The 13,991-nt window shown below is 50.2% G+C and overlaps 1 protein-coding gene across 1 annotated transcript; it reads right to left on the bottom strand.

Moving 5' to 3' along the window:
• On the bottom strand, positions 1 to 13,255 carry LOC130836592 (cytochrome P450 4F2-like). The gene is made up of 12 exons (XM_057708884.1): positions 13,058 to 13,255; positions 10,986 to 11,130; positions 8,103 to 8,156; positions 7,883 to 8,010; positions 6,146 to 6,267; positions 5,088 to 5,358; positions 4,020 to 4,086; positions 3,709 to 3,838; positions 1,021 to 1,154; positions 860 to 924; positions 591 to 673; positions 1 to 178 (listed from the first exon to the last, which is right to left on the bottom strand). Exons 1-12 carry the CDS (start codon positions 13,253 to 13,255, stop codon positions 1 to 3), a joined length of 1,575 nt encoding a protein of 524 aa, XP_057564867.1.
• Positions 13,256 to 13,991: the final 736 nt, after the last annotated feature.

The raw sequence follows: 13,991 nt of genomic DNA, 5'->3' as shown, positions 1-13,991 counted from the left end.
CTATTGCTGGCCTGTGCTCAGTGGCTCCACCCGCAACCAAAGTCCATTCTCAGAGCGCAGGATCAACTCTGGCTTCCTTCGTGGCTCCTCCTTGCCCGGCAGGACACGGAAGCGCAGCAGCGTGAGCGCCAGGACCACCTTCATCTCGGTCATGGCGAACGTCTGCCCGATGCAGTTCCTGTGGGCGGGAGTGGGGGCTCTGACTGCATCCAGGATCATCATCCCTGCCCCATCGTGCCCAGAATCTGGCCCACAACCCCCTGCCCCGCCTGCAGAGATAGAGAAGGCTAATCTTGCCTGGGACCCCCACATAGGATTGCATATCCCCTGAGCCTGGCTCAGACTCCAGTCCTGAACTCAGACCAGCAAACAGGGAAACGGGGCTCTCAGTACATCACAGGCCCCTACTTGGGCCCACCACCATTCCAGACCCTTACCCATAACCTCCAGGGGAGGGGAGGGAAGGAGAGCCAGAACTCAGACCATCTTCATTTTTCCCCTTCCCTGCCCCCACAGTCATACCTGGAATCTCAGTCCCAGACCCTTGTCCCCATCACCCCATCACCACCTCAGATGCCTTCTGCCCTCACCTGGGACCTGCTGAGAAGGGAATAAAAGCCAGAGGCGACCTCCCCTTGATGTTTTCCGGGTCGAAGCGGAAGGGGTCATAGACCTGGGGCAAGACAAGACAGGGCTACTGAGTGGGGTCTCCCAGGATGTCCATCCTTGGAGAGGCAGATGTGTGTATAACGGGGGGAGGTGATGTCTGATTTGCCAAGTCAGAACCCTGTGCCCTCCCCTGAGTCCCCTGAGGGGAGTGGACAAGGATGAGGGAGATGGGGTGTGGAGGAGGCAGCACCTCAGGGTCTGGCCACACTGATGGGTTGTGATGGGTCCCCAAAATATCGATGAGGCAGGTAACACCTGTGGAAGAGGAGGGGCCGGTCAGGACTAGATCCAGCCTGCCTGATGGTCCCCTTTTTCTGACCTGGAACCTCCTCCCCCAGTCATTGTGGGTACCTTTGGGGATGACCCGGCCATCTGGAAGCACAATGTCCTGGGTACAGCAGCGGGAGATGTCTGTGACAGGGGGGTGCAACCGCAGACTCTCCTTGATGCACATGGTCAGGAAGGGCAACTGGGCCAGGTCATCCCTAAGGAACCCCCATGACAATTATCCAGGGAGCAAAGACAGAGACACACCCCCAACCCTCTTGTGGCTCCATAAGGTCCTCTCTCCCTATAACAAAATCACAGATAGATCAAATAGCTTCAGACTCATTATGTTGTATACATTAAATATGCACAGCTATTTCTTTGTCCATCATACCTCAGTAAAATGGTTCTTAAAAAGAAAGAAAATCTGAGGACTTCCCTGGTGGTCCAGCTATTAAGACTCCGTGCCCCTAATGCAGGTGGCCCGGGTTCCACCCCTGGGCAGGGAACTAGATCTCACATGCCGCAACTGAAAAAAAAAAGATTCCTCAAGCCGCAACTAAAAGATCCTTCATGCAGCAACTTAAGATCCCATGAGCCACGACTAAGACCCAGTGCAGCCAAATAAATAAAGAAATAAGTAATTTAAAAAAGAAAGAAAGAAAAGAAATATCAGAGAATTACCAAAAAAAATTTAGCCAGATATTTTTAGGAGCTTTCCTGAGCCAAACAACAAAAAGCCAACCATAAAAACATTTACAAATTTGTATAAATATAAAAATTCTTTATGGAAAGACTGCAAAATCAAAAGGCAAATGAATGTAAGAAACAAAAGAAGCAGATTAAATGTTTACTCTTACTTATTATGGCACTAGAGATACTAGCTAATGCAATTAGACAGAGGGGGAAAAAGGAGGGTAATGCCATTTGAAATGTGGGGGGAAATGTGTCATTTTTGGCAAAGAGTGATTTTATGCTTAGAAAACCAAAGAGTTGACCGGAAAACTTTTATAAACATTGAATATAAGATCTAGTAATGGGGCTGAATTTTTTTTAAATCCCTTTCTTTTTGTGTGGTGATTAAAATTCTTAAAAGATGATACAGTTAAGTAGTTCAAAGTTGGAAAACTACAAAACACCACCCCTATGGCTCAACAGCACTCATTTTCCCCTCCTCACAGTTTGCCTAGAGATTATTTTTTATGTGTCCTACCAGAGGTTTTTTTTTTGGCATTAAATATTGTATAGTAGTATACTCTATACTATAGACACTGCTCTGTATCTTTTTCATGTAACAGCATATTAATCTCTTGTTGTACAGCTCCTGGGACTTCTGTGACCACAGGGCCATCCTTACTCTGGAGCTATAATATAATCTCCCATGGTTTCCTCTAGAGTCTTTAAGATTCCTTTATTTTTTATTTTAAATCTTTGATTCATGTAGATGTTATTTTCTTATAAGACATGAGAACCAGGTTGAATTAACTTTTTTCCGTGTAGCTTTCCAGTTGTTCCAAGAGCTTTTATTAAATGATCTTTATTTTATCTATTGATATGGGACTCCATATTTAGCATTTACTATGCTCAATGAGCAAGAAATTTATATCCATAAATATTAATTTTTCTATTAGAAATAATAGAAAAGATGAAAGAAAAGATGATGATGATGATATAAAGTACCTGGATTAAACTTAGCAAGAAATGTGAATGTCTATATTCCAAATGAACTTATAAATGTTTCTCAAAACAGGTAGACTATATGATTCACCACAGCAACGAGTATCTAAGGGTTAACTTAGCAAAAGCTGCAGAAGATCTGTATACTAAAATTTTAGACTATTAAAAGCCTAAAGATTATTTGAATATACAAAATGGATATTTATTCCACACTCTGGGATATGTATTATGATGTAATCTGTTTTCCACAAGCCAATCATATGTTCAATTAAACCTCCTCCCTCACTCCTTTCTCTCTCTGTCTCTCTCTCCCCTTTCCCACGTCACTTCATTTTTGCCTGGCTGTCTTTTTGATCTAACTGCACCTCAAATGCACCCCGATATCTACTTATCACCTTTCAGGGTCTCAGCTGAGGCACTTTTTTCCACCCTCGACTTTGCCTCTCTTACTCTAAACTCTGCACTGCCCATACACTGGGAGTGTTGTGACCTGGGACGATTCCTCACCAGGCTGGGAGCTCCTAGAAGGCAAAGACTGGGTCTGGGCCCTTCCTGAGTCTCCAGGACACAGAATGGGGCTGGGAAGGATTGGAGGTGGCATAGAATTGAGGAGGGGGAGGCAGTGTGGCAATGTTTGCTGAACGGGGACTGGATGGATGAAGACGCAGGTGTTTCTGGACAGGAGTTGGATGACTTTAATCCTCAGATGTCCCTGTGAATCCTGGACTAAATAATATGAGGAATTAGGGAGCAGGAGATGAGGAAACACTTAAGAGTGAAGATGTTTGAAAACATGTGATTTCAGAGAGAAAAGTAAGGGAGTAGGGGGACGTTCACTTACTGAATATATGCTAAGTGGCATCATCTGCCCTCACACATTACCACTCATTCTCTCAGAAATCCAGGCCTCTTGGTCCCAAAAGCCTGCAAACTTTCCCCTGCTATCCATGCGGAGTACTAGACCCTGCCTCTGGGATCTTCTATTCTCACTAAGAAACAATGGCAGAATCCACAAAAAGATTTTCTCCATTCCCCAGCCAGGGAGCAGAGCCAATGAGAGGGGCTCAGAAAAAGACCAGGAGGACTTGCACTCACCATTCAATCTCTTTGGGGTCACGGTCCCTCAGGAGCTCTTGCACCTCCTGCCGGCAGCGCTCCTGGTATTCCGGATGCTTTGCAAGGTTGTACAGGACCCAGGAGAGGCCACTGGCTGTGGTGTCATGGCCTGAGGAGCATCCAGAAAGGCTTGAGTCGCTGGACCACTTCAGCACCAGAGAGTGGACAGCACCCTCACAGTAAGGCCCATGGGGAGGATGGGGAGGGATGGGGTGGTCCAGGGTCCACACACCACATCCCTGGGATTGAGAGACCCCTCCCCCTCCGTAGTCCCACACTGGGACCCTCACCCTCAAACATGAAGGTGTCAGCTTCAGCTCGGATATCTTCATCTGATAATCCCTTCCCATCTTCATCCTGGAGAGAAAGCAAGATACCCAGAATCACACTAGTTCTGAGAGCCCCTGATCCTAAATTGAGACAATCTCTGAAGCTCCATTCTCCATCCAGAAATTCAAGCCCACTCTGAACTCCTAGGCTACCTTTACTCACTGTCACCAGAGGCCCCACCTCACAGATCTCCTCCTTGATCTCTTTGCCTCCTATGTTGTCCCTGGTAAAGGGAATCATTGATCCTTAAATATTTTCATGTTTCTACATGATGAGGGATTCCTGAGAATAAACTTACTGGCAACATGGGTTACAGGATGGTTGAATGGCAACTTGCCTTGGACGCTAGAGATTGAGCATTTTCCTAAGGCCATTTGCTCACAAGCTAGGATAGTGAATCCAGAAATTTCTTATTGCTCTTGGACATAAGGATTGGGTTATAAATGTATAGAACCTATAGACTTTGCCTTCTCACTAATGAGGATTTGTTTAGGCTCCAGAACAATCTCTGTCTCTGTCTCTGTCTCTCTCTCCCGGCTTCTTTCTCCCTTTCCCTTTTCCTCTCCCTCCCCCACAGGGATGAAGGGGCAGATATATCAGCTGTCCTATATAAGGTTCAAAATTCAGAATTGGGGGGTAGTTCTCCTGCGATGCAAGCATGGGTATATGTACAGGAAAAAGCATCATGGAGCCCTCAGAGGAATTTGGGAATGGGCAACCAGAACTACAGTTCTACTCTGGCTACTGTTAATGCTATAAGCAATACATGGGCTGCTCTGATCCTGGAGTCTGTGGTAGACTAACCTATTAGCTTGGAAGTAGAGTAAAATCTCAGGACCTCACAGCTTCAGAATTAGCAGTCCCCTGCAGACTGTAATCCACACAGTCATCTCTAAAACTTGTCCCTGACCATCCCTCTTTCCTCAAGAACCTTCTGTGGCTCCCAGTACCCTCTGCATCCCATCCAAGTTCTTTGATCAAATCAGAGTCCATTCTGCCTCTTGAACTCAGATCTCAGAGGAGCCTACCTTGCTCAGCAGGAGCACATCAATGAAGTCCAATGTCTTGGTCTTAGCCTTGGCCTTGAGGAAGTCATCAACACCCTCCTTGGGGAGGGTGCGGTGCCGCTCCTGGATGACAGCATCTGTGAAGTTGTGCACCAGGCGGCAGGCCCTGCGGAAGCGCCGGCCATCTGGGGTGAGGTGGTACAGGAGGTCTGTGTACAGGAAGAACTGCTGTTGCCGTTTTGCCACAAGGGCACTGAGTTCTAAGATGGCGGCAATATATTCACTGGGCTTCCTGCAGGATGAGAGCATGAAGGGAGGCAACAACATAAAACACCTGAAGCCCAGAAGTCAGGAAGTACTTCCCATCAGGAAACTGAGTCTCCAAGAACAGATGGCCCACAGATACAGTGTGGGGAGGAGCTAGGAGATGTGACCTCCAGACTCTTCTCTCCCTCCATTCCATCTCTGTGAGCTGCCTCTATGCCCCAGAAGGCACGGAGATATCATGCTTCTCTCCTCTCTCTCTTACCCAGTATCTGCCCCTTCTCCTTCTTAAAACTGTCCACACAGCTCACATCTTATCCTCTCCCAGCTGATCAATAGCCCAGCCCTTTCCCTAGTCTCCTTATATCCAATGTAAACACCATCCAGTGTTTATATTATAGCCATTCTTCTCTTGAGTCTGATGTCCACGCTCAGCTTTGACCACAACCCTCATCTGATCAAATACCTCCCATGGCTCCCAGGAAACTTCAGGATAAGATTCCTATGCTCTTCGTCTCACTTTGGAATGTCTTTAAGATATAAGGTGTAACCCTGCCCACTTCTCCAACCTCATTTCCAAGGTGTCTCCTCACTGTTGCACACACTTTGCACACTGCAGCCTCCTAGCAGTGATCAAACAGTTCTACCTGCCTGAAAGGAGCACTACCTGTCTTTCCATTTTCCTGTCCTTCAATGTCCAGCTGTGACCCACCTCCTCCAGAAGCACCCTTCTGATTGCCCTGGTCAGTCCTCCCTCCCCCATCTGCTCCCTTGGGTCTATGGCTCACGTTCCCAGGCCCTGGGCCGAGACTCACTCCTGGCACTTGCTGTCGAAACTGAAGACGCATTTCTGCAGACTGTCCAGGGTCAGGAGGCTGATGTGTTCAAACATGTCCAGGTGGGTGTGGCCCTCTGTGACCAGGCGCTGCCACTTGGCCTGGACAGAGAAGATGACAGGGCTAGGACTGGGAATTGCCTCCTCTGAGCCCCTCCCCAATCCCAACCACCTGGATGGACTACCTCAGACCCTGCCTCTTGGGCCTAGGCTCCCATCCCGAGGGAGGACCAGGCTTGAGTGGGAGTGAAAGCTGGTACTGTTAGGACATGAAGTCCCCATGGCTGGGAGTCAGAAGATCTGCTTTAAATTCTGGCTCCACTCCCCTACATTCTGTGCACCCTTGGTCAACTTATTGCATAAAGTAACTGCACAATGAATGTGAGCCCTCATCATCTTCATTGTTATAAATTTATTAGGAAAATGTCCTTTATGTTGAGAGAGGTAGTCCTCTATGGGTCCTGAATACATTTGCACTTTCTTGCTGTGTATGCCAAAAAAATGCAAGACTCTGATGTTCTTTACCTGGACCATTTCTAAGTTGTGTGTGTAGCAAACAACCTTGAGGAGTGAGGTAATGTTTCCTCCTGGACAAATATCAGGCTTGCTTATAATTGCTATAAAAGTCACAGAGTCCCTAAACCTAGTGCTCCTTCCCCTGTGATACAACATACTACATGAGCAGGCATCTATGGAAGCCCACCTGTGTCATATGCATGGGATTTGGTGACTTGGAGGAAGAATGCAAACCCCAAGAGGCACATGTTGTTTTTTGTGCCAAGAGTAATAAACAATCCTTTGTCTTTGACATAGGAGTCTCATGTGTCCTGGTAGAATTCATGAAACAGTAACAAGCTCACTTGTCATCTTGCAAGTATGGAAAAATCCCAGGCACTTCACAAAGTCCCTACCTCCCCTACTCCATTCCCATGTATGTATATAAACCCTTTGCAACACGATTTTTCAGTAACTTCTATTAGGAGGTGGAGCCTATTTTACCATCCTGAGCTGGCCTTGGACTTGCTTTGGCCAATAGACTGTGCTGAAACTGATGAGGTGATCATCCCAAACCTAGACCCCAAGGGTTATTGCAGCTGCTTGTCAGTCTATTGGAACCCTACCTCTGCCATGTGAACAAGCCTGAGATGCCTTCTGAAGGGAGAGAATCGCATGAAAGGACATCCAGTTGTCCTAGCTGAGGTCCTCTGAGATGATCCTTCAGCCAGCCAAGCCCCAAACATGTAAGAGGACTGCCCTCTGGTCAATAAATCTTCCTATCTGACCTGTAGCTGATCACAGATACATGAGTGGCCCCAGCCATGTCCAGAAGAACCAACCAGCTGACTCACAGACTTGCTGTCAATACTAAACCCTTATTGTTTTGAAGTGATCTGTTACTCAGGAGTAACTACTATCGGATATTCATCAATATCATCAAACATATCTCAAGATTCCAAGGCTTCAGTGAGGGAAACGTAGAAACTAACACCTTCTAAGCACCTATGATGTGCTAGGGACTGGATCCATTATGTTATCTTGATCCCCCTGCAAAGCAGGGATCACATTATCCTAATTTTTCAGCTGTGGAAACCAAGGCTCAGAAAGGAAGAACAATAGCCTCAGAGCCACCTACAACAGCTAACATTCCAGACAAGATGTCTCTGAGTCCCCATTGTCCCCAAGACTTCAGCTGGGACCCTGGGTTCAAGAGACTCACATGCATGATGTCTGCACTCTTGATGAAAATCTTCATGTAGGGCTTGAGGATGTTGAAGTGGAAGGCGGGTGTCAGCAGGCGACGGTGGCTGCTCCACTTGTCACCGGCACTCAGCAGGAGCCCATCCCCTAGCAGAGACAGCGGCGGGGAGTGGGCAGGGGCAGCATCTCCCCTGGGCCCCCAAGGTTGTCCCCAACCCCCTTCACTCACAGTGACTCACCCAGCCAGGGCTTCAGAAAGTCGTAGAACTTCTTGTCCTTCGGTGCAATGGCAGCTGACATGAATAAGGACCATCAGGGGCCAGGGAGAGGTGGAGGGGAGAGAGGTTTGGTGGTGGTGGTGGGGTGAAGGATCCCAGCCAGGAATCTGCATTCCCCCTCCAAGCCCAGCATAGCAGGAATGGGGCCAAGAGCACAGGAAGCCAGGTGGAGGGGTGAGGGGAGGGGGATTAGACCAGGATATAGCATAGAACAGAGCAAAGGCAGAGCCCATAGAGACAACCATATATACCTAGACACACCTCAACGTGATACAACCTGCCTGAACGTGCCTTGGCATGGCTCTTACACAGTCCACCATGCTCTAAACACCAGAGCAGAGCCCAACACTTTACAAAATGCCTTTACAAGGACCTAGGACACCACATCTGCCCCAGCACTCTGACCTCTCCTGAGACATCTGAGAGGAGATGTGTTAACACGTCCTGACAAGGCCCCAACATGCATGACACAACCTGACATGACACAACATGTGCTGGCACGGACCTGAAGACAATCCGACGTGACCTCAGAGTTCCCCAGACGGGTCTCAGACAGGAATTAAATACATTGGGTGTCAGATACATCAGTCAGGTGTGACCACACATACCCTAAGACCTGCATCAGACAAGACTCACATAAGATCTAGGGCATTTCTGAAAGTGACCCTGAGTCCCAGACCTCAGACAAACCGCAAATGGGGCCTAGAAGTGACAAGCAGGAGAACCATTCAATCTTTAATGACATCTCAGAGAAGAACCAGACAGACCCTGACATGCCTCAAATATCCTTGGCCCCAGCTGAGCCCCAGATGTGAATGAGACCATCTCTGAGCTCAGGTGTAAACATATACCAGATGTCACCAGGTATAACATGTGCCAGCTGTAACCAGAATCCAGGTAGAAACATAAACCTGAGCAGACATGGCCATATAGCAGGCAGCACACAGACATGCCCTAGGTGTGAGTAGACATGACTGGAGGTAGGGCAGGTGGGAGTCCAGGTGAGAGAGAGGCAGTGGGATCTCTGCCACAGCCCCCTCCGTCTGCACCCTGGTCACCTGCCCACCTGGAAGCAATACAGAGACCATGGCAGCGGGCAAGCTGTGGCCAGGAGTGTGTCTACTTGGAGCAAAGGGCACAGGCTAGATGCAGCTGGGATGGAAGATGAGGATGAGTTCCTGCCAATGCCCCACCCACCAGTAGCACACATCACATAGGTGCTGGCCTGGCCCTGTGTACAGGAAAACTTCCTCTGAGCTCTGAATCTGGAGAAGGACAGAAAGGACCCAATTCACACTCTTCCCGGTTGCCAGAGGGAAGAACTTGCAGGGAAGCGATCCACACCTGAGTCCATGAATCACCTCCAGCAGCTGCTCCTCTGCCCTCAGTCTCCTCCTGGGCTCCCTCCCCACATCCTCCATATAGGACAACTGGGGTCCCTTGGTTACAGGGATAGAAATGGTCTTTCCCTCTTTGGATCCCAAACACCATGTTCACCTGACTTCTCTTCCACCCTCATATTCCAGATAAGGAAACTGAGGTCCTGAACGATGAAGTCACTTGATCATAGTCTCTCAGACATTAAGCTTGAGACACCAGCCCAGGTCTGTCTGAATCCAGGGCCTGAGTTCTTAACCGTAGAACTGCTCTGAGCCCCAAAACAATAGCTCAGAGGAATCTATGCCTGCTAAGACTTGGCACTCAGAATCTCAGGGATGCAGGAATCAGTCCTATGACACAGCTCATGGAAATTAAAGGGAATCCTGCAACTCGTCCTGGAACTGTTGGGAGTGAGTTCACTTTTCCATGAGGGCTGAGCTTCTGGGATTCAGTTTTATCAGGATGACAGTGACGTCATCACAGATGAACGCAGAACTAAATGATGAAGACAGGTTTCAGATGACACTGCTTAAAAGGTCCAGCTGGGCCTGAACACAACACTTTTTGGAGTTTACAGTCAATTGATTCCCTTTCTTTGATTAAACCATACAGTGTTGCATTTCCACCACTAACAGCTGAAAGAGACTCCAGCAGCCAGACAGAGCCAGGACCTTGCCAGGATCACCCAGCATTCTGCTGTTGGAGCCAAGGTCTCCGTCAGATGCTGCTCATTCCCCTGCTTGCCTGGTCTGTCTGGGGATGGCAGGGGCAGAAGGCAAGGGTAGGTAGCCAGGGTGGGGTGGCGTCTTCTCAGGGAGATGCAGACTCCTGGGGACTGGAGTAGGAGGGCACTGAAGTGGTCGAGCTTTAGGAGAGGGTCAAAGAAATCGACCCACCAGAGAGGCGGATGTTACAGAAACAGCAGCCCAGATCCTGCACCAGCTACAAGCCCTCGTTGCTCTGACCCTGGGGATGGGTGGGACTGCGGGCAGGCCTGGCAGGGGGTCTGGGGTGCTATGGATGCCCTCTGCATCACTCTATCTTCTGCTTTAAAAAATGTCTGCTCATTGATTCAGACCCAGTTCCAGCAACTCCTCCTCCAGGAAGCCTTCCAGCATGCCCCAGCAGAGCACCTTCCTTCTTCCCTGGGTTGCCACAGCCCAACTCCCTCTGGTCAATTCCTGACCACACCAGGTCAGGGATTTCTCTGTCCAGATCTGTGCCCTCAAGTTTGGGGATGTCCTTCACTCAGAACACCAGGATGGGATACAGAAGGCAATGGAAGGAGGGAGGAGGCAGTGAGATGGGGGCTGGTGAATACATGAAGGAAAGAGGAAGATGGCTGAGAGAGAAGATGGGAGGAAGGTTGGGGTCCTGTAGGGGCCACACAGAAGCTTGGCAGAGAGGGGCTAGGAGCCCTCAGATGTGCCACCACACCCACCACCACAAGCTCTGCATGGGTACCTGAGGCACTGGTGACCGTCCGGATCATGTCAGGGTGGCAGAAAACGATGATGGGGATGGTGGGCCCCATCCAGATTGTAAATCCCTGGGGGTAGTTGGCCACCAGCTGAGTGAAGTCCCTCAAGCTCTGCTCCGTGGCGGGGAACTGTAAGCAAGGTAACAGCCATCACTCCCCAGAAGGAGCAGCTGCAGTGGACAGTGTGTCGGATTCTGCACAGATGGAGGGAATCTGTGCTTCCCCCTGCTCCTTCCCTCTGGGGGAGGGAGGGACCTGGAACCTCTCTGAGTACCAATGGTGCATCCCAGGGCACAGGGGGAAGACAGGCTCTCTGCCCACAGGGAGGGTGACCTTGGCTTGAGAAGACAGTTTTTTTTTTTTTTTTTTTTTTTTTGTCCTGAGTGTGGTCCCAGCCCCAGGGATGACCACAGGAGGAGGTCCCCATGGGGGAGGTTTGAGGATAGCAGTCTGGCCTCAGGCCTTGTCCCTGGGTTTTGGTCCCATGTCCTTTCACATGGCCTCTGGTTCCTTGCATGGTAAAGGGTTTGCAGACCTGGGACCTTCCAGCCCTGGCCAACCCCAAGGGACTGATGTGAACTCTGTCCATCAATCAGGAGAGCAGCTCTGACCTATGAACCTCCTCTGCTCGCCACACTCTGTGCAGAGTGCAACCTATTTATTTATCTCCCTGCAACCTAAGGTTATAGCCCTCAATTGTACCATTTACAAGTAAAGAAACTGAGGCTGTATTCCCCCAAAATGGGGAGAAGTTGCCCTCTGGTGAAGTGCTCTCTCCAGTGCCTCAGGATGCCTGGTTCAAGCCTGCCAAATACCCACAGGAGCTCTAGGCAGGTGAACATAAGTCATTGTCACCTCTATGACTTGCTCCTCTCTCCCCAAGGACCCTGAGGTGAGGATTCAAAGCACTAGATGAGATTGGTCCAGAGAGGGAGTGACTCAGCCAACGTCACGCAGCAAGCGGGGCTGGAGAAAGGAAAGGTGACCAAGACTGGCCCCCATGGCCAAGTGTTTGGAGGGGAAGGCAAAACTGCAGTAACTTTTTAAGATTCCTCCTGCCTCCAGGGCTTGCTGAGACCATTTCAGGACCTAGAATCTCAGTAAATCTTCATGGTGAGCTTTGGAATGGCCCCACTCTGAAGTTTGCCTTCATGAACAGTGAAATTGCATTAAGTCCTCCCACAGGTTGTAGTTCTTGTCCCAAGCAGGAAAGGAAAGATGTGATCATCTCTCAGCTGGTCTGGGAGATGGGAGGAGCTGGATACCCATCCCTTTGACTTTGCCTGAGGGAGGTGATGGCAAGTTCATCAAACACTTATTTTGATGGCACTGTAGTGCCTGCTCCCCAGAACTATCAGCAAATTGGAAAGATGGTTAATAAGTAATTGGACAATTAACTGTTTAATTAAATCCTGAGCAGGGCCAAGTCAAATGTCGAGGTCTGGGGCAAAAGTCGGGTGGGTAGTTTGGGGGGTGTGGTCTAAGAAGATTTCTGAAAGAGGAAGTGAGGGCCAACTATATCCAGATTGGGCAAGGGGCCCATTGGGATATCTTGCAGGGAGGGAGGGGAGTAAGATAAGTGGAGGGGTCCCAGGAAGGGGAGGGGGTGGGGAGCTGTGTCCCTGTAGGTGGGAGTGGGGTGGTGATAGCTATTTCCTGTGGGGGAAGCTGTAGCCCAGAACGAAAAGAATCAAGGAAATGAGCCACATGAAGAGCAGACCCCGAACAGCGCCCTTGAGGAGGCCTCAAGGCCAGCATGGAGGCAGGAAAGGCCAGGGGACCAGGCTCTGTGCAGACCAGCCTCAGAGGTGCACTAATGTGTGGAAGAGAGGCAGGAAGTGGACCTCAAAGCAGGCTAGGGATGGAAGGACAGCATGTGGGAAAGGTCTTGTTGCCAGAGCAGAGGGATGAATAAGTGAGGATAAAGGGGGCTCCTTCAGCCTCCCTGGCTTCTCTGCTGTCCTAGGCCCCACCTCAACCTTTGAGCCCCATTCCTGGCCCCTCAGGAAGTCCATCCACCCTGATCCCCCAGACCCATCCTGCTGCCCACACTCACCTGACCCAGGTGACCCAAGAACCAGTTGCATTTTGGGGCCTGAGGGAAACATTGAAGGCGGCGAAACTTGTCATAGGAGGTGTAGGTCCAGGTCAGGATGCGGGCCAGGAGCCAGGAGGCCCCGACCAGCAGCAGCAGCAGCCACGGGGAGGCGGCCAAGGACCCAAGTCCCAGCCAGGACAGGCTCAGCTGCAGCATCCTGCAGGGCAGACGGGTGGAGGGTGAGCTCCTGAGGGTGAGGAAAGGGGCAGTGATGGTGAGCTGTGCAGCAGAGGCACAGAGAGGGAGAGGACCAAGGGAGTGAGGGGCAGGGATGGTGAGTGCTGAGGACGGGGCAAGAAGGGCTCAGAGAGGAGCAGACAGGGGCTCAGAGAGGGAAGGGAGACCCAGAAGAATTCAGAGGAAGAGGGAGAGACAGACAGAGAGAGAGTTAGTTACCAACTAGTATCTACTCATCTCCAGGCCAGCTCATTGCCTGGAGACACCCTGCCTTGGGCAGTGACCTTCCCTACCCCAAGCCAGGACCCCCAGCCCCTTGACCCCCAGCCTGGCACCTTCTGTCAAGAGTGTCTTGTCCCACACAACTTCTTCTCTCCTCTTCCTTGCAAGGCTATGTCTGGCCCCTGACCTAGAGGAAGCTGCCAGGGTCCAGGCTAAGCCAGCCAATCCCTGCAGCCTCCTTATCTCCTCCCTACCTGGCAACTGCCCAAACAGAGGGTGGGGTGGGGAGGGGGTTACAGTGTTGCTGAGGCAGCCTGTGAATCAGCTCAGGATCACACACTGTGGACGCTGGATCCTTAGGACTCAGCACCTTCCACGTGGGAAACTTGGGGCACTGGCAGAGGTGACTCTCGGCTCCCCAGTTTACAGCCACCCCTGACCTTCCAGTGCCAGGGTGCAGCAGGTAAAAGCATGAACATCCAGGTTGCAGGTG

The sequence above is a fragment of the Hippopotamus amphibius genome, chromosome 15, assembly GCF_030028045.1.
Source record: "Hippopotamus amphibius kiboko isolate mHipAmp2 chromosome 15, mHipAmp2.hap2, whole genome shotgun sequence".
In the NCBI taxonomy this organism is placed as follows: domain Eukaryota; kingdom Metazoa; phylum Chordata; class Mammalia; order Artiodactyla; family Hippopotamidae; genus Hippopotamus; species Hippopotamus amphibius.
This window is presented reverse-complemented; position numbering and strand designations above follow the sequence as displayed.

Coding starts and splice junctions, on each gene's coding strand:
- LOC130836592 (XM_057708884.1), bottom strand. CDS start 13,255: ATGCTGCAGCTGAGCCTGTCCTGGCTGGGACTTGGGTCCTTGGCCGCC. Junction 11,131..13,057: donor TCTTGGGTCACCTGGGTCAG/GTGAGTGTGGGC, acceptor CCTTGCTTACAG/TTCCCCGCCACGGAGCAGAG. Junction 5,359..6,145: donor TTCGACAGCAAGTGCCAGGA/GTGAGTCTCGGC, acceptor CTCATCCTGCAG/GAAGCCCAGTGAATATATTG.